This window comes from Schistocerca serialis, chromosome 3, assembly GCF_023864345.2.
Source record: "Schistocerca serialis cubense isolate TAMUIC-IGC-003099 chromosome 3, iqSchSeri2.2, whole genome shotgun sequence".
NCBI lineage: Eukaryota > Metazoa > Arthropoda > Insecta > Orthoptera > Acrididae > Schistocerca > Schistocerca serialis.
In genome coordinates this window covers 198,124,127-198,150,454 of record NC_064640.1, presented here as the reverse complement: position 1 = coordinate 198,150,454, position 26,328 = coordinate 198,124,127, and the positions used below count along the sequence as shown (strand labels likewise).

Genomic DNA, 26,328 nt, shown 5'->3' with positions numbered 1-26,328 from the left:
TCCATGCAGGATGTGGTAACACAGATCCGCACCTCCATGTGATCCTGCCAAACTGTCAATACTAAAGTAATTTTGAACAAACTATGGTTTGTGATAAAGCTTTCCATCTGTAGAGTAGTCTCTCTTCAATTGTACAGTAGTGTATCTTCAAAATACTCTAGTAATTTGAGGAAACTGATATCGGTCTCACGAAACAAGTGGCAACCCCAGCTAAATTCCTTATGAAGGGAGTAAAATGAAATCAACACAATCTTGATGATGATGATGATTGTTTACAGCAATTGCAAGGATAGTACAAAAAGGAAGGGGGAATGTGTTGCAAGCTATTCAAAAACAAATAAAACTGGCACTAATTTCACAACCAATAGAGCTACAACAGCAACTACTACTACTGCTGCTGCTGCTGCAAATTATAGGCAACTAAACAAGAGTTTTCTAAAATTTAAAAAGGACTCCAATAAGCAATTCTACCTTAAGCAATTAAATAAAACGCTCTGTAGTGCTGTAAACTTGGAAATATACCAACTACAAACATCAAACATCATGCTGCATTAATTAGAATAAACACCCATGAGATCTGTGTAGTACAAGACATTCAGGAAAGTACTTTAGTTAGGGACCAGGACACAATTTAAAAAGTAAAGATTGTGAACCGACTATGTAGGTTGAGTGGGTTGCAGAATTACATTTGTGAGGACGGAACTATTTGATTTTGGGTAATTTCAAAATTCTACCCAACTTGGCAAATTACAGCAGCTACCGTAAAAAATAAATACAAGATGAAATTCATGATACCCACTGAGCTGTAGCAGCAAACAATAGGGAACCTCAATTAAAATTTTGTCACATCCGTATGTAGAAGAGTATGACTGCTGTATATAAACATCAGTTTTCATTGGAAGTGTATGGAAACTGATTAAAAAAAAAAAAAAAAAAAAAAAAAAAAAAAATATATTAATCTAGGTTTTACTCGTCACTAATAACATTCCATACAAAGTGTGTTTTGATTACTGGTTCTTCGTTCAGAGGACTGCTGAAAATCTGTCAAAGTCTGTTAACTGACTCCAGAATGTTTAATTACTGGAACACATGAAAATAAGGGTCTGATATGTACCTAAAAATTAAGAACTACTTCATCAAATATCGTTACAGTCATGAAACCACCACCTGCAGACACTTTACTACTATTTGTTATAGCAATCAGCCCACAATGACGAGGACAAGGACACTTCTACAGAAACACAAACATGGAGACAGAGAAACATACGAGCTTCCTAAAGTTTCTAAGCTAGAAGCAAAAAAGCAGAACCACATAACAGCACAGTGACTGATGACTGACTCCTACTCACCTCTGTACATGCCAAAGTAACCTTCTGCTTTGTACGTCTTTTTGAAACAATCCAACCTGTCAAAACAATGTCAATGAAATGTGACATGCACACACACAGTTGTTATTAACCATGTTTAGTTTTCACACATTACTGAATTCACATATACGGGCCTGACATGAAACAAACTGTCTAAATTCAATGTCACTCTGTAGTACATATTACTATAAATAACTGTGCAAGAGAAGCTGTTGGTGAATATAACATGCACAGACATTTGTACTTCTGTGATTATTGTTCAGTAAATTACAGCATGCAGTGAATATTTCATCAATTTCTCATTTTTAATGTAATTAGATAGTAAGAGTTACATACATTGAACTATATAGACGTTCTCCATTGGGACCTATTTGCTGGTTCTGCAGACGTGTCTTGACAAGATCAAGAGGAAAAACACACGAAACTCCAATTATTCCAGCAATTCCTCCATTTACAATTTTTGGCACCAACCTGAAAACAATAAGAAAAGCTGTCAATAGGAACAATTTCACCCTCTGTGTAATTACATGTAATTTGCCAGAAATTATTTAGAGGAATCTACAAAATACATAATAGTTTTTATGCCAAAATCTGAACAAACATTGTCTGATTTTGGAATTCAGCATTTTGTTCTTGCACCACATAATCTGATAACAGGTCATATAAAACCATTACCACAGCATTGATAACCAAATTGCGTAATACAAAATAACCCAAATTTTGTTCATTGTAACACATTGGGGGAAACTGTGTTACCCTATATAAAAAAAATGCCTGAAATTGTTACAACCAAAATCACACAAGCTGTACCCGTGACTATCATAGTTTTCACAAATTATATTGATACCTACTCGGCATTCCTCTAAAGAAATGCATAAAATCAATAATCAGGTTTGATGTGAGCTACAGAATTAAATTCGGCCATAGTTTGGAAATTTCTGCCTTCATGAAGGTCAAAATTTATCAGCTGTTCTTCCTATGAAGACAATTTATAATTTCAGAAGGGTAACAACTACTACACCCAAAAATCAATTGTCTGTTAATTCAAAAGACTAAAGCATAAAGAAAAATTTCCTGGTACAACTGATGAATAGTGGACTACACATGAAAACATTTTTTTATAATACTGTCTCTGTAACATGAAGTGAACTGTGGGATTATGAACAAGAACAAAAATTACAATACGGTAAAATCTTGGGATGCTTAGAGTAATAGGGATGAAATATTACTACAAATGCTGCAGTCTTGATATGGTGATTAGTATAATGAAGTGCTTTGTTGGTCCTCTTTTCGTCTTTCTATGCACATGGATGTAGTGAAATACAGGAAAAGTTAAGTGATGGGTGCAAGTGTTCAAGGGGAGTCAAAGTTTTTAGTTGCCATCTAAAATAAAACACAGTAATTCAATTAAAATTTTGTTTGTTTGTTTGCAGATACATGTCTGTGGTCCTGATACACATTGAAATCAATGAGCCACAATCACCCACCTGAGGAAGCAGCAGAAATGTTGCACATGTTTCGAGTCTGTCAAGATGACTTCTTTATCTAATTAATCACTACGGACAAGTGCTGGATGTAAAGCAGCACAGCAAGCAGTGGAAATGTGGATTCAGTATTTTTAAAATTAAAATAAGGTGGAGGCCCAAAAGTCATTGGGAAAAGTGATATGAGTTTTCTTAGGACTGTCACGGTGTGGTGCTAACCGATTATGCACATAAACAGCATATCACCACAGGAGCATACTTCTGAAATCTCATTAGGTTACTGGAGGGTGTCAGGATGAAGCATAGTGGCAAGCTGTCCACAGGGGTGTTTGTCTTCTGTGACAATGTCCCAGTTCAGTTCATTCTACACAGCAGAATATAGTCACATATACTGCTTATTCACAACTAGTGATGTCTTCTTTCTTCTGATGAAGAAACTATTGAGTTTAAGGCCTTTCCAGAATGATTTTCGAAGTGAAACTTTTTCTGAATAGCTGGAAGGTAGACTTCTACAGTCTAGGTCTACCAAGCTGTGGATCACTGGCATAAATGTACTACACAGAAGAGTGAATATCCAGAGACAGACTAACCCAACCACCAAATTTAATTGCCACTGCTCAATTTCTTTGAGGGTTGTATTAAATACTTTTACTCCCCCGTATACATGGATCTACACTCCTGGAAATGGAAAAAAGAACACATTGACACCGGTGTGTCAGACCCACCATACTTGCTCCGGACACTGCGAGAGGGCTGTAAAAGCAATGATCACACGCACGGCACAGCGGACACACCAGGAACCGCGGTGTTGGCCGTCGAATGGCGCTAGCTGCGCAGCATTTGTGCACCGCCGCCGTCAGTGTCAGCCAGTTTGCCATGGCATACGGAGCTCCATCGCAGTCTTTAACACTGGTAGCATACCGCGACAGCGTGGACGTGAACCGTATGTGCAGTTGACGGACTTTGGGCGAGGGCGTATAGTGGGCATGCGGGAGGCCGGGTGGACGTACCGCCGAATTGCTCAACACGTGGGGCGTGAGGTCTCCACAGTACATCGATGTTGTCGCCAGTGGTCGGCGGAAGGTGCACGTGCCCGTCGACCTGGGACCGGACCGCAGCGACGCACGGATGCACGCCAAGACCGTAGGATCCTACGCAGTGCCGTAGGGGACCGCGCCGCCACTTCCCAGCAAATTAGGGACACTGTTGCTCCTGGGGTATCGGCGAGGACCATTCGCAACCGTCTCCATGAAGCTGGGCTACGGTCCCGCACACCCTTAAGGCCGTCTTCTGCTCACGCCCCAACATCGTGCAGCCCGCCTCCAGTGGTGTCGCGACAGGCGTGAATGGAGGGACGAATGGAGACGTGTCGTCTTCAGCGATGAGAGTCGCTTCTGCCTTGGTGCCAATGATGGTCGTATGCGTGTTTGGCGCCGTGCAGGTGAGCGCCACAATCAGGACTGCATACGACCGAGGCACACAGGCCCAACACCCGGCATCATGGTGTGGGGAGCGATCTCCTACACTGGCCGTACACCACTGGTGATCGTCGAGGGGACACTGAACAGTGCACGGTACATCCAAACCGTCATCGAACCCATCGTTCTACCATTCCTAGACTGGCAAGGGAACTTGCTGTTCCAACAGGACAATGCACGTCCGGATGTATCCCGTGCCACCCAACGTGCTCTAGAAGGTGTAAGTCAACTACCCTGGCCAGCAAGATCTCCGGATCTGTCCCCCATTGAGCATGTTTGGGACTGGATGAAGCGTCGTCTCACGCGGTCTGCGCGTCCAGCACGAACGCTGGTCCAACTGAGGCGCCAGGTGGAAATGGCATGGCAAGCCGTTCCACAGGACTACATCCAGCATCTCTACGATCGTCTCCATGGGAGAATAGCAGCCTGCATTGGTGCGAAAGGTGGATATACACTGTACTAGTGCCGACATTGTGCATGCTCTGTTGCCTGTGTCTATGTGCCTGTGGTTCTGTCAGTGTGATCATGTGATGTATCTGACCCCAGGAATGTGTCAAAGTTTCCCCTTCCTGGGACAATGAATTCACGGTGTTCTTATTTCAGTTTCCAGGAGTGTATAAAGCTAGGATTCTCCAATACTGCAATAGAGAAAATTCGGTTGTGGTCAATGCTGGTAGATGACATCCCATTAGACCATTAGGGTCATCAGCAACAGATGTATGCACAAGTAGCACGCACATCTCTGGGTACTTTAGCACTAGCACACCTATTTGACTATTTGCCAGTCTCCACATCAGGTGGTAATTCTACAGCGGCTTTGTGAAAAATAGTACAGGGTCAGGTTATTTCAACCTATATAAAATGACATCTTAACTTCAACTCACACTTTACTATAGAGACTATGCCACATCCATTTACCATATAGAATGATCACACTGGCCCTTTTAACATATCTGCCCTACAGCAGTCAGTAAGTTACTTTCACGATTGCAGATTGATGACTTTGGCAAACTCATTCCACTCCAACACAGTAATTTTATTTTTTTACATTTTAATCATTCACAATATAAGTTAATACAAATTACTTTTCAATTGGTCTTCCTAATGGGTCAACTGAAACTGTTTCTTAATGCTTATGATGCAGAAAACATTAATGAGTTTTTGAGATGTCAAGTCCTCATTTCACTGAGAACAGCAGCTCAATCTGGTGGGATAATCATGTAAAGGCTTTTCAGCAGAGAGCCTTCTTATACTACTTAATCTACACTTCTGATAAAAGTTTGCATTGGGCATGAAAACCAGTTTCAGGTATTTGCCTACATTTAGTAAAGTATCAGCACATACAACTATTGCCAGAGCATTTACAAATGAGAAAATAAAATCAACACATAGGCCTACTATGGAATACAATAGTTCCAACAAGGTTTCCCAACAAAATAATAAGCCCCTGGAAATGATAAAATAGCAAATTTCTGGTTAAAGAAGTTCACCTCAACACATACACATCTAACTAAATTATTTAACAGTTACATTGCAGACCCATACACATTCCCTGATACACTTACACACGGAATAATATTTCTGAAACCTAAAGATCAAGCAGACACAGCGAACCCAGCTAAATATCGCCCCATAACATGCCTACCAACAATATACAAAATATTAACTTCAGTCATTAAACAGAAATTAATGACACATACAACACAGAACAAAATTATAAATGAAGAACAAAAAGCCTGTTGCAAAGGAGCACGAGGATGTAAAGAGCAACTGATAATAGATGCAGAGGTGACATATCAAGCTAAAACTAAACAAAGGTCGCTACACTACGCATACATTGATTACCAAAAAGCTTTTTATAGTGTACCCCACTCATGGTTACTACAAATATTGGAAATATACAAAGTAGATCCTAAATTGATGCAGTTCCTAAACATAGTAATGAAAAATTGGAAAACCACACTTAATATCCAAACAAATTCAAATAATATCACATCACAGCCAATACAGATTAAGCGAGGAACATACCAAGGAGACTCATTAAATCCTTTCTGGTTCTGTCTTGCTCTGAACCCACTATCCAACATGCTAAATAATACAAATTATGGATATAATATTACTGGTACATACCCACACAAAATCACAAATTTGCTATACATGGATGATCTAAAACTACTGGCAGCAACCAATCAACAACTCAACCAATTACTAAAGATAACAGAAGTATTCAGCAATTATATAAATATGGCTTTAGGAACAGACAAATGTAAGAAAAATAGCATAGTCAAGGGAAAACACACTACACAAGAAGATTACATATTGGATAACCACAGTGACTCCATAAAAGCGATGGAAAAAACAGATGCCTATAAATATCTAGGATACAGACAAAAAATAGGAATAGATAATACAAATATTAAAGAAGAACCAAATGAAAAATATAGACAAAGTCTAACAAAAATACTGAAAACAGAATTGACAGCAAGAAACGAGACAAAAGCTATAAATACTTATGCTATACCAATATTGACCTACTCATTTGGAGTAGTGAAATGGAGTAACACAGACCTAGAAGCACTCAATACACGTACACGATCACAATGCCACAAATACAGAATACATCACATACATTCAGCAACAGAAAGATTCATATTAAGCAGAAAGGAAGGAGGAAGGGGATTTATCGACATAAAAAACCTACATTATGGACAGGTACACAATTTAAGAAAATTCTTTATAGAACGAGCAGAAACTAGCAAAATACACAAAGCAATCACTCATATAAATACATCGGCTACACCACTGCAATTTCATAACCACTTCTACAACCCTTTAGATCACATAACAGCAACAGATTCGAAGAAAGTAAATTGGAAAAAGAAAACACTACATGGCAAGCACCCGTATCATCTAACACAGCCACACATCGATCAAGACGCCTCCAACACATCGCTAAGAAAAGGCAATATATACAGTGCGATGGAAGGATTCATGATTGCAGTACAGGATCAAACAAACACCAGATATTACAGCAAGCATATTATTAAAGATCCCAATACCACAACAGATAAATGCAGACTTTGCAAACAACAAATAGAAACAGTAGATCACATCACAAGCCGATGTACAATACTAGCAAATACAGAATACCCAGGAAGACCTGACAATGTAGCAAAAAATAATACATCAACAACTTGCCATACAACATAAAATAATAAAAACAACACGTTCCCACATACAAGTATGCACCACAAAATGTACTGGAGAATGATGAATACAAATTATACTGGAACAGAACCATTATAACAGATAAAACAACACCACATAACGAACCTGACATCATACTCACCAATAAAAAGAATAAATTAACACAACTAATCGAAATATCCATACCCAATACAACAAATATACAGAAAGAAATATCCATACCCAATACAACAAATATACAGAAGAAAACAGGAGAAAAAACTGAAAAATACATCCAACTGGCTGAGGAAGTCAAGGACATGTGGCATCAGGATAAAGTTGACATTATACCGATTATACTATCAACTACAGGAGTCATACCAATATCCACCAGTACATCAACGCAATACAGCTACATCCAAACGTATATATACAATTACAGAAATCCGTAATTATTGATACGTGTTCAATAACCCGAAAGTTCCTAAATACAATGTAATATATACCTTACAGTTAAAAGGAAGTGACGCTTGATCAAGGTCCGCGTCACTTTCCATTTTTAACCACACCTAAGGTCTGAGAAAGGAAAGAAGATGATAATAACAATGAAACAGTTCCCAATGTTCCGCAAAATTATATTCATTTGGTCACAACACAGGTTTCAGTCTTTAGGCCATCTTCAGGCGACAAATGAATGTGACAAATACAGATAAAAATGATGACACACTATATATATATATATATATATATATATATATATATATATATATATATATATATATATATATATATATATATATATATATATATATATATATATATATGTGTGTGTGTGTGTGTAAGGGACAGGTAGAAAAAGAGAAAATTCTCACTTAGTGTTAAACCAGTAAACTCCAATTCTTTGAAGAATCATACTCCCATGTATAAAAGAGCTTCAAACAACTTTTTTGAAAGCCAGTGTATTTAACTAAAACAGATGAACACAACAATCATACAAACTTACAGAATTGCAGGAGGTACAATAATGAAAACTTTCTAGTCCAAAATTCAGTGTCTCACTTAAAAGAGAAAATGACCATTCAGGTACTTTCACAGACAATATCTTAACAAATTATACGATTTGCCAGAGAAAACAACTTCTGTTTGGACTTCAGAATTTCTGACGATTCTGCGTTGTTTATTCAGCTGCCAAGAATAAATAAACCCAATGTTAGGAAAGGTTTTATGATAAACTTTTGTAAAAATAACTTTAACCTGTTGTGTGACAAGATATCTACAGTAAAATGCCCCACAGATAATAGTGTGTCAAGTACTTCAATAAATTTCTAAGAAGTTTTCATGAGGCATTCAATGAATCATTCCCACCTATGATCTGGCACTGAAACATCAAAAATAAGAAACTGGATTACACTAGGCTTAAAACATGTAGTGTGATAAAATGACAGCTACATAAAGAGGTGAAACAGAATGTAAAGTCCCACAGAGTTAAGTCAGGGTTTTTAAAGTTGTATTTAAAAGTGTTGTTAAAACTGCCAAAAGAATGTCAAATGATAAGTTCAGTTTAGGATATAAGAATAAGTCTATGGCAGCATAGTCTGTTATTAAATCTGAATTAGGTACAACAGTAAACCACAAGGAAATTTCAACAATTAAAACAACAACACTATTTTGAGCCCTGCTGAAATATCTCAGTGCTTTAATAAATTTCTCACAAATGTAACAAAATCTAATGTAGATGTGATTACTTATCAAAACAGTGCATATCTGTTTGGCCTGGCTCAGAATACTGACCCCCTGCTAATATTTAATAAAATCCCCCCCCCCCCCCCCAAAAAAGGGGCTGCAGTCCAGATAAAAAAATTTTATCTTGAAACACGATGTTACTCTTAAAAAACCCACCAGCTCATTACTGGACAAAAAGCAACGAAGTGGCAGGTATCTCCTGGAACCTTACGAAACCATTCAAGTCAAGGAATCACTCCATGCTGCTTCATACACCAGACAGATACGGCATTAGACAAAATGCTCTGCAGTGGCTCAAGTCTTATCCGACAAACAGGAAGAGTTTCATGTAACCAAAATATCACTGAAAACTCTACCAACAGTGTCTGTTAATAGAATTTTACGTGCTGTACATGGGAATGAAAGTCTACAATATACTCAAAGGAATATAGATGTACTGAGCATGGAGATAGGGTCACTGAAGTGAAAACTACATGATCACCTGGTGGAAAAATGCTACTACTCAACCGAGGAATTTATGAATGATGAGATGATCACTTGAACCAGGCAACTATTTAATATAGTGTTGTGTGTAATACTGCATGCATAAAATAGCTCTCTGGAAAATTTGGACATGAAGTACTGGTACATCACAAGAAAAACAATTTGACAATATTAGTGTGTTCAACATAAATATGTTCTGATAAAAACAGTTTTATACAACTATGTATATCAAAAGGCAAAAATTGGCATGTCTCTTGTTCAGTACGTTCAGATGATCCATAAAGTGTATGTTATGAGATGAGTGAACCACAAATACAAAATTACAAATGTGATTACGTTACAAATGAGTTCCATATTTTAAATTATGCATTTAAGCAAGAAAATTTTTTAAAAAGGTTTGACATTTAAGTGAAAGCAAGTTTTTCATGCATCTCAATGTTTATGACGTCCTTCCTCCTGAACTATGTGTTGCAGGTACATCCACTGATATATACTGATGCTGTTTGTACAGTGTAATGTGAATAGAGTTAGTACCAAAGTAGTAATAAATTGATGTGTCATGTCTTGACAATTTTTAATGCATTAACAGTGAAAAATGTAGTAACTGAAACTTTTCCCCTTTCATCATCTTGTGGGAGACTGCCAACAAAAAAAGGTTCCATAAATGTTTGAAATTATGTTTAAAGTGTATTGGATGACACTAAATATTGTAATTCTCATACACTGGATGAGTCAAGTTAGGGCATTTGCTAGCCATTAGTTATGCTGCCTCACGATAAACACACAGTTTGTAACTTTAATACTTGTCTTACCATGTTAAACTTTTAACGAAAGACTATACCTCTTAATGAGTACATGACAGCATTTAAAATTTTTAGATTTGGTCAATAATTACACGAAACATTGAAAATGCAGTTCCCCCTGCCCCGTCCTTTTAAGCCTTTACATAGCGAACCTGCAACTGATACCAGAGTACTGGCTAGTCTCTTAGTAATACACAGAGGTGGACTAAATTATGCAACACCAAAAGCCAATACATTACCACACCAATACGGGATAGGAAAACCGTTAGCATTCGAAACGGCTTCCTGACGACTCGGAATGGATAAACACAGGTCCCATATGGTTTTCAAGGTAATCTTACATGTACCATTCCTTATGGAAAATAATGGCAAATTCAGGTAACGATGATCAAGGTGGATAGTGATCACGCACCCTTCTCTCCAGAGTTGACCACAGAGGCTAAATAACACTGAGATCTGGTGACTGTGGTCGCCCTGGGAGATGAAACAATTCAGCCTCACGCTCACAAAACCATTCCTAGATGATGCAAGCTGTGTGAATGGGGGCCATGTAGCCTTGGAATACAACATCACAATTGGGGAATAAACATTGTACCATGGGGTGGACCTGGTCAGCCAAAGTGGTCTCATAACCCTTGGCAGTAATGTGGCCTTGCAGAATAACCATGGGCCATATGGAATACCACAATATGACTACTCGTGCATCACCGAATCCTCACCATGTTTTAGTCTTGGGACGTAAACTCTGGCACAAGTTGGAAACAGTCCGAAATGAGACTCATCTGACCAAATTTTTTCATTGATTTTCCATTGATCCATAATCCACATTTTATGGCTTCTACACAACATTTTCCTGTTACAGGTATTTGAATTGCTGACTAGTGGTTTTGGAATTCCAGCTCTCCTTGCAATTACCTGCGTATGGAGCTCCTTTCGTGACTTTTTGGTGCCAACAGGTTTCGCGAGGGCGACTTTCACATTTTCAGTGACTTGTGCAGTTGTTGTCGCCTCTTATTTTTCGTCACAACCATCTTCAATGAGGGTCTCCCACGATCACATGCTTTTGTCTGCTCTGTGAGTTAACGAAAGATGTTTATGCCCGTAACTGGCCGTTAATGCCTCTGCGGCACAATAGCTGCCTGAACCCAACGTTTTATCTGACATTTTCACTGCATGATCATGAAGTGCGTAGCTTTTAGTTGGATGTCAAGGGGGTACAGTTTACCATTAATAATATCATTGTTGTGATTTTTTTGGTGTGTGTTGCGTACATAGTTCCGCGTAGTCAGCGCGTACACAACTTTCCCAATAGAGCGCGCCCCGCTAAGCACAACAGCGCAGGCGCAGCGATCGTCCGTCTCCGCACTACGAGATGGCGCCAAATTGTGCTTCCGCCGATCCGCGTATTAATATGTAACGCAGTCAATGAGATTGCTGCTAACGTAGAACCTTTTCTCTTCGCTGATCACACTCGCGCAGTGATACCTGAACGCTCGGGGTATTATAACGAGTGTACAGACCTCCGATTAGTCAGTCTGCATTAGTCTGTAGTTAAGTTTCAGTCTGCGCCTAATAAGATTACCATATTCCTGTCATAGCCATGAAGAGAAATGTATAGACACTTTGTCAAGTATCGGAGATATGTGAGAATAATATTAACGCACCAAGACCAAACTAACTTCAGATTGTCAATTGTAAACAGCATCCAGTACCAAGTTACGTAATGTCTATGATTTTTATTATTTTAATAAATGTGTGTGAAAATTAATTAAGATCTGTTTAAAGTTGGTCACCGTCAATCTCCTACTCTAAGCGTGCAAGTGGCATTTCTATCGTCTGACCTAACGGCAGAAGATAAACACGCCGCAATAAGACCACGAGACATACTGCTGACACTCGCCTACTTCGTTAGAGCGACAAGTCAAATAATCTGATGGTGTGTGTACCGAAGGTCTCACAGTACGCACACTACAATGTGACAGACTACAATGTAAGCGGTCCAATCACAACAATGTGAGCGCCATTGATGTACGACGTCGATGTGCAATCAACACTCACAGATGACAGGTGGCAGCACTAGCAGTGAAGGGTATATACAGCGTTTTGGGTGAGAGGGCGGGGCTGGAGGATAGTATAGTCATTGTCGTAATGCGAAAACGGAGCGATTTATCTGACGCCCAAAAGGGCTTGATCATTGGTTTTCGGGCCAAGGTTATAAGAATTTCCGAAACGGCTAAGTATGTAAATTGTTCTCTTGCCGCTTTGGTTAAAGTAAACCGTGCAAGGAAAAATGACGCTATGCAAAACAGGTAACGTGCAACTGTGGTGCACCACGGCCATAAATGACAGGGGTGGCCAACGGCTGCGGAGATTTGTACGGGCAAATAGCAGCTGACCGCCCAGAGGAACTAAGGCGCTATCAAATTTGTGGTAAATTCCTATGGGACCAAACTGCAAAAGGTCATCGGTTCCTAGGCTTACACACTACTTAACCTAACTAAAACTAATTTACGCTAAGGACAACACACTCACCCATGCCCGAGGGAGGACTCGGGCCTCCGACGACGGGGAGGGGGCGGGGGCGGGGAGGGGGACGACGACGACGAACCGTGGCAAGGCGCCCTAGACCGCGGGACTTTTCCTAAAGACTTCTACCGATACCTCCCCACTACAGATATCCCTGTGAAGATTGCCAAGTTACATGGCGCGTATAAACGAAATCATTTGGCCATAAAGCCAATGGAAAAAAAAAACCAACATGGCTCCGAGCACTATGCGACTTAACTTCTAAGGTCATCAGTCCCCTAGAACTTAGAACTACCTAAACCTAACTAACCTAAGGACATCACACACATCCATGCCCGAGGCAGGATTCGAACCTGCGACCGTAGCAGTCGCGCGGTTCCAGACTGTAGCGCCTAGAACCGCTCGGCCAATCTGGTCGGCCCAATGGAACAGTTCGGTGAAATACCGATAACAGGGTTGTATCTGAACTGGCACAGAAGTAAACTACCACCTAAGCGCTAACTATTGGCGAAATTTCCATACTTTTACAGCAGTTGAGCTCAACTGTAGTAGAACATGTAGCGGCAGTACACGACAGTAAACATACAAACAAATGCCGTTGTCAATTAAGTAACTACTAAATCAATGTCAGTGTAAGAATTTCCAACTCATATGAGCCCAAGGTGTGCTTCTTGAATTAAGATCACACATGACACCAACTGCCGAATTTTGGACTAAAAACATCGTTTTTGTGTGAACCGACGTGTCTCAAGGTATTACCTTAGATGAAAAGAAGAACTGGAAACACACAAGAGAGAGAGAGAGAGAGAGAGAGAGAGAGAGGGGGGGGGGGGGCTGTGGCTAGCTTTCAATATTATGAACTAACTTCTTTGAAATAATGTATACACACAACAGTACTATAAAGTAGGGTCAAACCGAATGTGGTTGAGCCGTTTTAAACGGACTGGCCTTGGGTTCGGGACGACGGAGGCTCTAATTCCCATCCGGCGATCCTGATTTACGTTTTCCGTCGTTTCCGAATATTACTTCAAGCAAATGATTGGTTGGGTTGTTTTGGGTGAAGAGACCAAACTGCGAGGTCATCTGTTTAGGGATGGACGGGGAAGGAGGTCGCCCGTGCCCTTTCAAAGGAACCATCCAGGCATTTGCCTGGAGCGATTTAGGGAAATCACGGAAAACCTAAATCAGGATGGCCGGACGCGGGACTGAACCGTCGTCCTCCAGAATGCGATGGGTTGGTCCCTACACTAAAGACCAGGGCAGACTACTTGTTACATCCTTGTGAAACTAGACATGTAAGTACGTAAACGACTGTATATGATTTTTTTCGTACTTAAACTGTAATATCGCAACATGTCGAATACTGGCATCCTTTTAAAAGCGAGCCACGGATGAATAAAACTACTGATACCGTAACAGAGCCCCCTCAACGCAACTTTAGCCAGCCCCAGCTGCAGACACCGGAAGGGTGACATCATGGCGTAATGTGCGCATCTAGACACAGACCATCTTCGAATAACCTGCGCTGGTCTTAGAAATGCAGTTTGAAATTAGCGCCCGCAGATGTGTGGAGTTTACATCCTTAATGCTTATGCACATCCCAATACAGATGCAAAATGCGATTATTCCTTTCTACAATTACAAACAGAGCGCTCATCCTCAGAGGATTCCTCTCACGGACAAATATCTTAAAGTGCAGACCATTCTGCGTCTACATCCTTACGCCATTCTCTAGTAATTCGCACCAGCGCTAAGGATTCTACGTAATATTTTGTTCACATATGGAGCGAAGGAAAAAAAATAACTGTTTCTACAGAGTGAAACCGAACTTTGGCGGTTGTAGACGGATATTTTCTGATTATTTTGGTAAAAGGCACTCATCTCCACTGGTTCGTTGCAGCGCAATGATCTTAGTATGATATATTCGGTTTGTTACACAGATTACCTCCGCTTCTGTGTAAAGACCTTGAAAATACGGAAGAGCTCAAATGCAGTCACCAAAACGTGCACCGCAAAACTCAAAGTAACGCAACAACCCTGCACAAATGCGAAAGTACTGTGTTGTGGTTGCCGTCGCTGTGGTGAAAGCTAAGCATAACTACTTCGTGTCCCTCTCATTTCATTTAGTGAACCCATATACGAGGTGCACATGGGCCACTTATTGATCAGTAAACCTATACGTACCGCTGTGTATCACTCTTAACGCACAACTAACACGGACCACAGACAGAATTGAATAGTACTGAATGCAAGCTCAATATCGAAGAGTTAAGTGGGCATTACTGTTAACAGCAATTACCGTAAATGACTAACAGGTTTGATGGCCAAGAAGATACAAACTACATACCGTCGATATTTGCGCCACTGTGCGCATATTTTCAATGTAATACTGATGCAATGATAAACGGAATCCATTATTACTGTACCCCAGACTTTGGCTTTTCGGTCTCGAATACTTAGTTATGCGCGCCATTACTAGTCCAGGAAGAGGAGAAATTATTTGAACGGATTGGGGGAGTTCAGCGTGAATTCTGTACATCCTGATCGGGGTTCGGAAGTTCGTGCCCTTAGTTGGAATGCTGTAGGAGGCAAAGGCGGAACTTTAATAGACTTTCGCTTATACCTTTCGACTCTGTCGTTTCTGGACAGCAGTCTTTTTCATTGCAAACATTGTGTAAGTTTAAACACGGATCCTTCCCCTCCACTGATTTTTCATGTTATATTTATTCGTGTTCACACGTCTGCGTTTTTATTTTCTTAATATCGAAGAAAATCAGTTTATAGTTAATATCCATCACAGATAACTCCACAATAGGTTTTTTTTTTACAGATGATCTCCCCTGCAACGACGCATTCTACGTGGATAGAACAGGGGCAGACGACTGCTATTCCCACGACAGTAGTACGGCCCGGTTTGCCGTAGAATTCTGGTCCTAAATGATTACGTAAAAAAATCGAACGGTCCGGGATTCAGTCTTTGAATTTTATTGTGTCGCTTGCAGCTTCTTTCACCTCCAGTAATTCTTTTTTAAGTGTAACATGCCAAATCGCACCGTGGTTCGCAGTTCACATAAAACATCAAATCAATATGTAAGTAAAGTTGTCATTTCGAAGGCATCAGCTCCCTGTTGTACCCATGTCTTAACAGATGTCTTATCATCCTGTCCCTTCCCCTTATCAGTGTTTTCCACATATTCCTTTCCGATTCACCACAGAATCTCATTTCTTACCCTCTCAGTTCACTTAATTTTCAACATTCGTCTGTGGCACCATATCTCAAATGCCTCGATTCTCTTCTGTTCCAGTTTTCCCACAGTCCATGTTTCACTACGATACAATGCTGTACGCCAGACGTACATTCTCAGAAATTTCTTCCTCAAATTAAGGTCGATATTTGATATTAGTAGACTTCTCTTGGCCAGGAATGCCCCTTTTTGCCATTGCTAGTCTGCTTTTGATGTCCTTGCTCCGTCCGTCACTCGTTAGTTTACTACCCAGGTAGCAGAATTCCTGAACTTCATCTACTTTGTGACCAGCGATCCTGATAAGTTTCTCGCTTTTCTCATTTCTACCATTTCTCATTACCTTCGTCTTTCTTCGATTTACTCTCAATCCATACTCTGTACTCATTGGACTGTTCATTCCGTTCAGCAGATCATTTAATTCTTCTTCGTTTTCACTCAGGATAGCAATGTCATCAGCGAATCGTACCATTGATATCCTTTCACCTTGAATTTTAATTCCACTTCTGAACCTTTATTTTATTTCCCTCATTGCTTCCTCGGTGTACAAATTGAACAGTAGGGGCGAAAGAATACATCCTTGTCTTACACCCTTTTTAATACGAGCACTTCGTCCTTGGTCGTTCACTCTTATTATTCCCTCTCAGCTGTTGTACATGACCTGTCTCTCCCTATAGCTATATTTTTACAAAAATAGTGTGCATTTCTTTTGGTGTGACCCTCGTATATCTCTAACAGTAAAGGCCCGACACACCACACTGCCATACGCCAGACACTCCTTCCCCCTCTGACGACGCATCATACAGGGTGTTTCAAAAATGACCGGTATATTTGAAACGGCAATAAAAACTAAACGAGCAGCGACAGAAATACACCGTTTGTTGCAATATGCTTGGGACAACAGTACATTTTCAGGCGGACAAACTTTCGAAATTACAGTAGTTACAATTTTCAACAAGAGATGGCGGTGCAAGTGATGTGAAAGATATAGAAGACAACGCAGTCTGTGGGTGCGCCATTCTGTACGTCGTCTTTCTGCTGTAAGCGTGTGCTGTTCACAACGTGCAAGTGTGCTGTAGACAACATGGTTTATTCCTTAGAACAGAGGATTTTTCTGGTGTTGGAATTCCACCGCCTAGAACACAGTGTTGTTGCAACAAGACGAAGTTTTCAACGGAGGTTTAATGTAACCAAAGGACCGAAAAGCGATACAATAAAGGATCTGTTTGAAAAATTTCAACGGACTGGGAACGTGACGGATGAACGTGCTGGAAAGGTAGGGCGACCGCGTACGGCAACCACAGAGGGCAACGCGCAGCTAGTGCAGCAGGTGATCCAACAGCGGCCTCAGGTTTCCGTTCGCCGTGTTGCAGCTGCGGTCCAAATGACGCCAACGTCCACGTATCGTCTCATGCGCCAGAGTTTACACCTCTATCCATACAAAATTCAAACGCGGCAACCCCTCAGCGCCGCTACCATTGCTGCACGAGAGACATTCGCTAACGATATAGTGCACAGGATTGATGACGGCGATATGCATGTGGGCAGCATTTGGTTTACTGACGAATCTTATTTTTACCTGGACGGCTTCGTCAATAAACAGAACTGGCGCATATGGGGAACCGAAAAGCCCCATGTTGCAGTCCCATCGCCCCTGCATCCTCAAAAAGTACTGGTCTGGGCCGCCATTTCTTCCAAAGGAATCATTGGCCCATTTTTCAGATCCGAAACGATTACTGCATCACGCTATCTGGACATTCTTCGTGAATTTGTGGCGGTACAAACTGCCTTAGACGACACTGCGAACACCTCGTGGTTTATGCAAGATGGTGCCCGGCCACATCGCACGGCCGACGTCTTTAATTTCCTGAATGAATATTTCGATGATCGTGTGATTGCTTTGGGCTATCCGAAACATACAGGAGGCGGCGTGGATTGGCCTCCCTATTCGCCAGACATGAACCCCTGTGACTTCTTTCTGTGGGGACACTTCAAAGACCAGGTGTACCGCCAGAATCCAGAAACAATTGAACAGCTGAAGAAGTACATCTCATCTGCATGTGAAGCCATTCCGCCAGACACGTTGTCAAAGGTTTCGGGTAATTTCATTCAGAGACTACGCCATATTATTGCTACGCATGGTGGATATGTAGAAAATAACGTACTATAGGGTTTCCCAGACTGCAGCGCCATCTGTTGTTGAAAATTGTAACTACTGTAATTTCGAAAGTTTGTCTGCCTGAAAATGTACTGTTATCCCAAGCATATTGCAACAAACGGTGTATTTCTATCGCTGCTCGTTTAGTTTTTATTGCCGTTTCCAATATACCGGTCATTTTTGAAACACCCTGTAACAACAACGTGCTGAATTCTGTTTGCGAAGAAGTCTTAAATCCAAACACGTATCTGATCAGGCACTCCGAATGGCCAAATATTGTCAAATAGAAACAGTGCAGGGCTGTAATGACGCTCTTATGAAGTCAAGGAACATGCTGTGAACATGATTCACAAACAAACAGAGATACTATGTTTCAAAAGATAGGTGCTCGCGGAAACCATATTACTCCCACAGTTGTTCGCTTTCCACAAAATATACCGAGTGAGGATATCTAGGTGTTCCATAATTTCCCTAAATCGTTCCAGGCAAACGCCAGGGTGGTTCCTGCGAAAGGACGGGGCAGATTTCCTTCCGCAACTTTGAAATATTCGGAATATGTGCTCCGTCTCTAACGACCTTGATGTCGACGGGACGTTAAACTCTAACCTTCCGACCTTCCTTTTACCAGAAAACGTGTTCCATAGTTCAACGAAAGATTGAAGTCACTGAGGTAGATATCTAGTTCCGTATATTTCCTCTGCTCCCCGTCCTGCACATTGGATGAAGCTACGCCATTTTCCAGCCACAAAGACACGATTCGTTCTTCCAGCGACCTACGATAATGAATGGAGACCGCACTTAACACGTCTCACAAAGACAGATAAGTGCAAACAACTTCTCTCGAAGCTACTAGCTAATGTGCCCATGCTGTGCCAAAACAGCAATTGTCTAAAGGCAGTAGTAAATCAGTAGCAAGGGTAGACGTTCCATCTTGGTCTCAAACCGTATTAAATGGAAAAGATGTGGGTTACACAGATTCCACAAGCACGTAGGCGACTGGCACCCACCGTTTACACAGGAAGATGTTTACGAGCACAGTCTCCTACCGCTAACTCACCAGAATAACACGCAAACTTGTGCGTGCAGAATAAGCGTAACAGCAGGTTTATGTTTGCTGGGGCCAATCTATACTTTGCACAGCAAACTGGCAACTCACGAAGCTATTACGTAAGCCCATCATATTTGCCTTCCCAGTTTTGAAACTTCAGTGACATGGCGAAAGCCAACACTTAAAAGGTTTAACGTCAGTTTCATTTTGACAATGTAGTGGAGAACAGTATTTGAATGATTCTAGATTTTTTTCAAAGTTTCACAAAATGGAATTTTTTTGGTAACAACTATTAATGGCGTCATTTGTCGCCAGCAACATAGCGACCACTGTGTCATTCTCTCCCATATCGTGTCGCTGGGAAACTGCATGGAGGGCATGGGCGGGTAGGGGTGGGGTGTTCAGCTTCACACACCTGGGAGCCGTTGCTTCTCAGGCTGAGTGAACCCCGTCGCATTTCTCTCACCAAAGGAAAATGCCTAGCAGTAGCCTCTTCATCGACATGACTGTTCTGTAGTTCACACTTAAGTGTCTGCCAGAGGGTTCTCTGAACCACCTTCACACCACAGTATTTGTCGATTATTTCATCTGTAATAGCGTGCGGGTGAACGAACACTTAAATTTCTTCGTTCAAGCTCTGATTTCTCCTCTTTTATTAGGATTATTATTTATCTCCGTGTAGGTGCGCGTCAACAAAATGTTTCCGCATTCGGAGGAGAATGTTGGAGAGTGATCTTTCGTCAAAAAGATCTCACCGCACCTAAAAATGCCTTTCTTCAATGACTGTCACCCCAACTCGCATATCATATCCGTGAAACTCTCCCCTATTCCGTGACAGTATATAAAGAGCGGCCCTTCTTTGAACTTCTTCGAAGTCCTCCATCAATCCTAGCTGGTAAAAATTCCATAAGACAGCATTACCCTAGCTCAAGAAGGGCAAGCGTAGTGTAGGCAGTCTGTTTAGCAAACTTATTGCATCTTTTAAGTGTTCTGCTAATAAGACGAGGACTTTGGTTTGCCTTTCCCACAACAGTTATGTGATCGTTCCAATTGATGTTGTTCCTAATTGTAATTCCTAGGTACTTAGATGAATTGACGGCCTTTAGATTCGTGTAATTTATCGCGTAGCAGAAATTTAACAGATTCGTTTTAGTACTCATGTGGATGACCGCACAATTTTCATTATTTAGGACCAATTGCCACTTTTCGCACAACGCACATATCTTACCCTGATCATTTTGCAACTGATTTTGATCTTCTGATGACTTTACTAGACGGTGAAAGACAGCATCATCTGCAAAAACCTAAGATGGCTCATCAGAGTGTTTCCTAAATCATTTATGTAGCTTAGAAATAATAGAGTGCCTGTAACACTTTCTGGGGGAACGTCAGACATCACTTCCGTTTTACTTGACGACTTTCTCAGACAATTACTGCGAACTGTGACCTTTTTGAAAGCATGTCATGAATCCAGTCGTACAACTGAGAAAACACTCCACGCAGGCAATTTGATTCGAAGCTGCTTGTGAGGAACTGTAGCAAAGGCGTTTTGGAAATCTAGAAATATGTAATCAATCTGAGATCCCCTGTCGAAGCACTCATTAATTCGTGGAAATAAAAAGCTAACTGTGTTGCACATCGACGGAAAATGCTGGGGGAATAAGAGGTTGTTGCACTCAGAAGGCGCAAATGACGACAGGCAAAGGTCAGTAAAGATTCAAGTGTGTGTGTGTGTGTGTGTGTGTGTGTGTGTGTGTGTGTGTGTGTGTGTGCGCACCAGTCTGTTGTGGCAGTCCAAGACCGCAAACCGGAAGCCGAAGTTTTAAATTTCACGTTCAAGAAATCGGAACGCAGGAGAATCTTACAAACACACCGTCGTTTGACCATCGAACAGACTTCCGTATGAACCACATAGTAATAAGCATCCCTGGCGTAGAGAAGCAACTGATAGAGTTGAAAGCAAATTAGTCGCCAGGTCCGAATAGAACCCCAAATTCGGTTTCTGGCTCCTTACCTAGCTTGCATTTATTGCGGATCTCTCGTCCAGCGCAAAACCCAATGCGACTGTAAAAAGAAGTGAAAGCGACTCCTGTATGTAAGAGGGGAAACAAACGGACTCGCAAAATTACAGATCAATATCCCGAACATCAGTTTGATGCAGAATCCTGGAACATTTTCTCTGTTCGAATATTAATTTTCTTGAGACCGAGAAGCTTATGTCCACGAATAAACATGGTTTTAGAGAGTATTGCTCGTGCGACACTCAGATTGCCCTTTCCTAACATGATAAACCGCGAACTATGGACGAAGGGCAACAGGTAGATCCCGTATTTCTCGACTTCTGAAAAGCATGGCAGTGTGATAGGACCGCTATTATTTTCTGTATACACAGATGATCTGGTTAACAGGGTGGGCAGAAAGCAATCTGCGGTTGTTTGGTGGTGATGCTGTAGTCTACGGGAAGGTGTCGAAATTGAGTGACTGTAGCAAGATACAAGATATATTAGACAAAATTTCTAGTTGGTGTGATGAATGGCAGCTAGCTTTAAATGCAGGAAAGTGAGTTAATGCTGATGACTAGGAAAAACATACCCGTAATGTTCGGATACAGCATTATTAGTGTCCGGCTTGACACAGGCACATCGTTTAAATATTTGAGCGTAACGTTGCGAAGTGATACGAAATGGAACTAGACTTTGAGGAATGTGGTAAAAAGGCGAATGGTCGACTTCGGTTTACTGGGGAAATTCTGGGAAGGTGTGGTTCATCTGTAAAGAAGACACCATATAGACAGCTAGTGCGACAGATTTTTGAGTACTGCTGTACCAGATCGAATTAAAGGAAGACATCGAAGCAATTCAGAGGCGGGCTGCTAGAATGGTTACCGGTAAGTTCGAATAACATGCAAGTGTTATGGACATGCTTCGTGAACTCTAATGGGAATACCCAGAGGGAAGGCAAAGATATTTTCGAAGAACACTATTGAGAAAATTTAGAGACCCAGCATTTGAAGCTGACTGCCGAACGATTCTGCTGCCGCCCACATACATTTAAAGGACCACGAAGATATGAGAAATTAAGGCTCATACGGAGACTCAGACAGTCTTTTTCCCTCGCTTTGAGAGTATTACAGGGTACCATCCGCCACGCACCGTGCAGTGGCGTGAGGAGTATGTATGTAGATATTTTCTGAATCCGTGCTGACTATTTGTCTAGTATTTTTTTCTTCGAGGTAATCCACAGCGTCTGAACAAAGCATATGCTCCAAAATCCAACAGTAAATCGACGTTAGTGGTGCGCGCGTGTAATTAGCGGATTACTTCTATATTTGTTATTGAGTATTTGTGTGACCTGTTCAATATCGCAATATTTTCGTACGGATGTTTCAACTTGCGAGCGGTTCGATCTGACTGCTTAGTATCGAGCTATTGTATGAGCATACTCTGAAAGGAATCTAACTAGTATACAATCTAATCTGTAAGCTTCGTATTTATTAAGTGATTTAAGCTGCTTCGCTACTCCGACGATACCTACTTCTGGGTTACTCATGTTGGCAGGTTTGCTTGATTCTAATTCTGTAATATTTACACTACCGGTCGAAAGTTTTCGATTACTCATGAATGAAGCTATATATTTCGTTTCACTGTACAAATACATAGTACAAACTAAACATGCTAACAAAATATGTATTCTCTCTCATATATAAAATATAATATGGTTTAGATTTTAGCCTCTTCGACGTATCCATCGTTTGCCCTCGACACAGCTGCACGAACTCTTATTCTGAAGATACGATTTTGTAGTGTTTTTGCAACCCAAGGTGTTGTTAAACTATTCCACAGACCTTCGACATTAGATGACCTAGGTTTTATGACCTCCCTGTAAAGTTCATCACGCAAGAGTTCATTGGGATTTATATCAAGTGAATGACTTAGCTAAATCAGATTTTTCAGTCCCCACATTTTATCTTTTCTGTTGACAAACCCTCTGCACAATATTAAGAAGCGTGTTTGGGATCATTGTCTTGGTGCAGAACCGACCCACGACTAATTGGGCTCATGTCAGGTGGAAGTGCAGTGTTCATCAATATCCTGTGGGATCCTTCATCTACTTCATCACCCACAAAACATCCCGACACCATGACTGACCCTCCAATATGCTTCATCGTTGGTGTCGCACAGTGACACTACGTTTTCTCCATTAACTCGACAGACATTCGATAATGGCCCCAAATTCTTCAAATTTATTTTCGTCTGTGAATAACACCTTGAACCATTGCTGCACACTCCAGGTTTTACGTTGGTGTACCCACCGCTGTAGGTTGGGCTACGCCATCTTTCATGGCTACTGTCTTGTGGAATAGCATTCTTGGTGTAGAACTAAAATTCCAACACGGTTTTCAATTCCAATTTCATGCTTCCGTCCCATTAAGGGATAACACGGTATAAACCTGATCGTGGATACAAAAACATTGCTACATGCACACGATGTACTGGAAACTAATGCGAACTGATTGCCACACAGACAGCTAAAGGATTGATGCCTATTCAAATGGAACTGTTTAGGTAAAGGCATGCCTGTGTTGTTGTGGATACTCATCAGTGCCCTTCTAGGCGAACAACCAGTCAAATACACAACAGAGGCGCTTAGCCTTTACTTTTTTATTATCAGAATGGGGACAGAACAGAATATTCACAACGAAATCCCTGTTTTAACCACAAACAAAAAATTGCGTTAAGTAATCGAAAATTTTTAACCAACAGTGTACTTCCTCGTCTTTAGTGAGAGAACTCCGGGAAATCGTGTTTAATAACTCCAATTTAGTGGCACTGTCACTGATAAAATCCCCAACGCTGCCGCGCATTGAAGGTAGTGATTGCTCCTTGTCACTGGTATACATTACGTGCCACCAGAATGTCTGTTTTCTGCCGGATTTCGGGACAGGCTTGCGTTATGGAAAACATTAAAAGCATCTAAAATTGAAGTTCGCGCTGAATTTCGAGCATCTGTAAATCGTCTCTAATCTTGGGGGTTTTGCGTTATTTTAAATTTGGCATGCTTTTTAATCTGCTGCTGCAACAGTGTTCTGACATGTTGTGCGTACCATGGGACGAGGGGTGTCAGTTTCGTCTCTTGTTAATTTGGTACAAATCACTGCATTGCTGTCTATACTATTTCTTCGAATTAAAGCCACATCTGGTATAGGCTTACATTATTAGTTCGGAAGAAATGAGGATTATCTCTTAGGTATGCATTAAGCGAGTTATTCTACACTTCTTAAATAGATGTATTTTGTGTTTATTCTTTTGGTGGATATGGATGTTACGATATTCAGTCTCGCTAAAACGAACGTGGGCTCAGTAAACCCTGCATCAATCATGATGGTCCCTCAATGAAATTTTCACTTTGCAGCGGAGTGTGCGTTGGTAAGAAACTTCCTGTCAGACTAGAAGTGTGTGCCGGACCGAGACTAACTCGGGACCTTGAAAGGCAGGAGACGAGGTACTGGTGGAATTAAAGCTGTGAGGACGGGTAATGAGTCTTGCTTGGGCAGCTCAGTCAGTGGAGCACTTGCCCGCGAAAGGCAAAGGTCCCGAGTTCGAGTCTCGGTCCAGCATACTATTTTAGTCTGCCAGGAAGTTTCATGATGATTCCTATTTGCTCAGGGATTATTCGTTGCTAAGGTGTCAAGCATGTTTTCCAGGGTGTATGAATGGACAATGAAAAAAAAATTCCCAGATTTTCCGCTTAAAAATTCATTTTTTCCTCGGAGAAAATACTCTGTACTCCGCATGGAGATACACTGTATCCCGGGTGAAAGTATAGTTTTCCGTTTTATGTGACAATATAATTTCACCTCGAATCTGTAAAATTTATCAGTCCTTTATCATTTAAAGATTTTATACATCAGTATAGAACTTCTCGGCATTTTACGAAACAAAAACGCGTTTTCGAAAGATCTTTGATGCACGGCGACCTGTGCACTGCATATTTTCGTATTACGGACGTATTTATACGAATTCCACCAAAGACAGTATGGTACCTTCCGAATTATTGAAATCAAGATCGCGATGTGTTCCCGCCAGCCAATGACAGCAGACATTCAGAGCTTAGAACAGTTTATGTACTAGGTCGCACACTTTTACTTGGTCCCCTCTGACCGATGAAGTCGGCTGCCGCTCCGCAATGTTTACGCTCGTTGCCAGCCTTACCTACGTAACAGTATTGCGCGCCATAACAGTAAACAGGCGCTGTGAATATTATGTTGATCCGTGTGCGTTTTAGTGTACAGTGATTGTTAATGGTACTTAAAAAATGAGCGAAGAGACTGTATCTGGTCCTCCTAGCGACTCGGCAAACTTACATGTCACTTCTGCGGCGCATTAATCCATTACATCAGGAGTGTCCAACCCGCGGCCTGCGGACTACATGCATCCCAAAGCAAGTACTAGTGCGACCCAAGAAGTATCTATTACACCACCGGTAAAATATTCCATAAAATTCCATTTACGGTAAGTTATGATAAACCGTTTACTTTCAATTTGAAACTCCCGGCACACGATGCTATTCTCTCATTGGTTCACCCCCTCCACTTTATGTTCAGCGGGTATTCTTAGTGTTTAATACATTATGTGCGGCCCAAAAATACTCTTCTCCCAGTGTGGCCCAGGTAAGCTAAAAGGCTGGACACGCCTGCGCCACATGTTGGTTTCTTTTATACCCAATAAGCTTGCTTCTTTGGGAACAGGAGGTGGGGCATGTCTCAGCAGCCAATGCGCTATGAGCCGATCGCAAGGTTCCGCTCCCAGC

At 41.2% G+C, this 26,328-nt stretch overlaps 1 protein-coding gene across 3 annotated transcripts in view; it reads right to left on the bottom strand.

The window, feature by feature from the left end:
• Nucleotides 1–26,328, bottom strand: part of LOC126469907 (mitochondrial glutamate carrier 1-like) — a 175,993-nt gene that overhangs the window by 77,286 nt on the left and 72,379 nt on the right. For all 3 annotated transcript variants that reach the window (XM_050097264.1, XM_050097266.1, XM_050097265.1), the window contains exons 3-4: nucleotides 1,704–1,838; nucleotides 1,350–1,405 (exon numbers count right to left, since the gene is read on the bottom strand). In XM_050097264.1, the coding sequence (XP_049953221.1) occupies nucleotides 1,350–1,405; nucleotides 1,704–1,838 (191 nt within the window). The remainder of the gene's footprint in view (nucleotides 1–1,349; nucleotides 1,406–1,703; nucleotides 1,839–26,328) is intronic.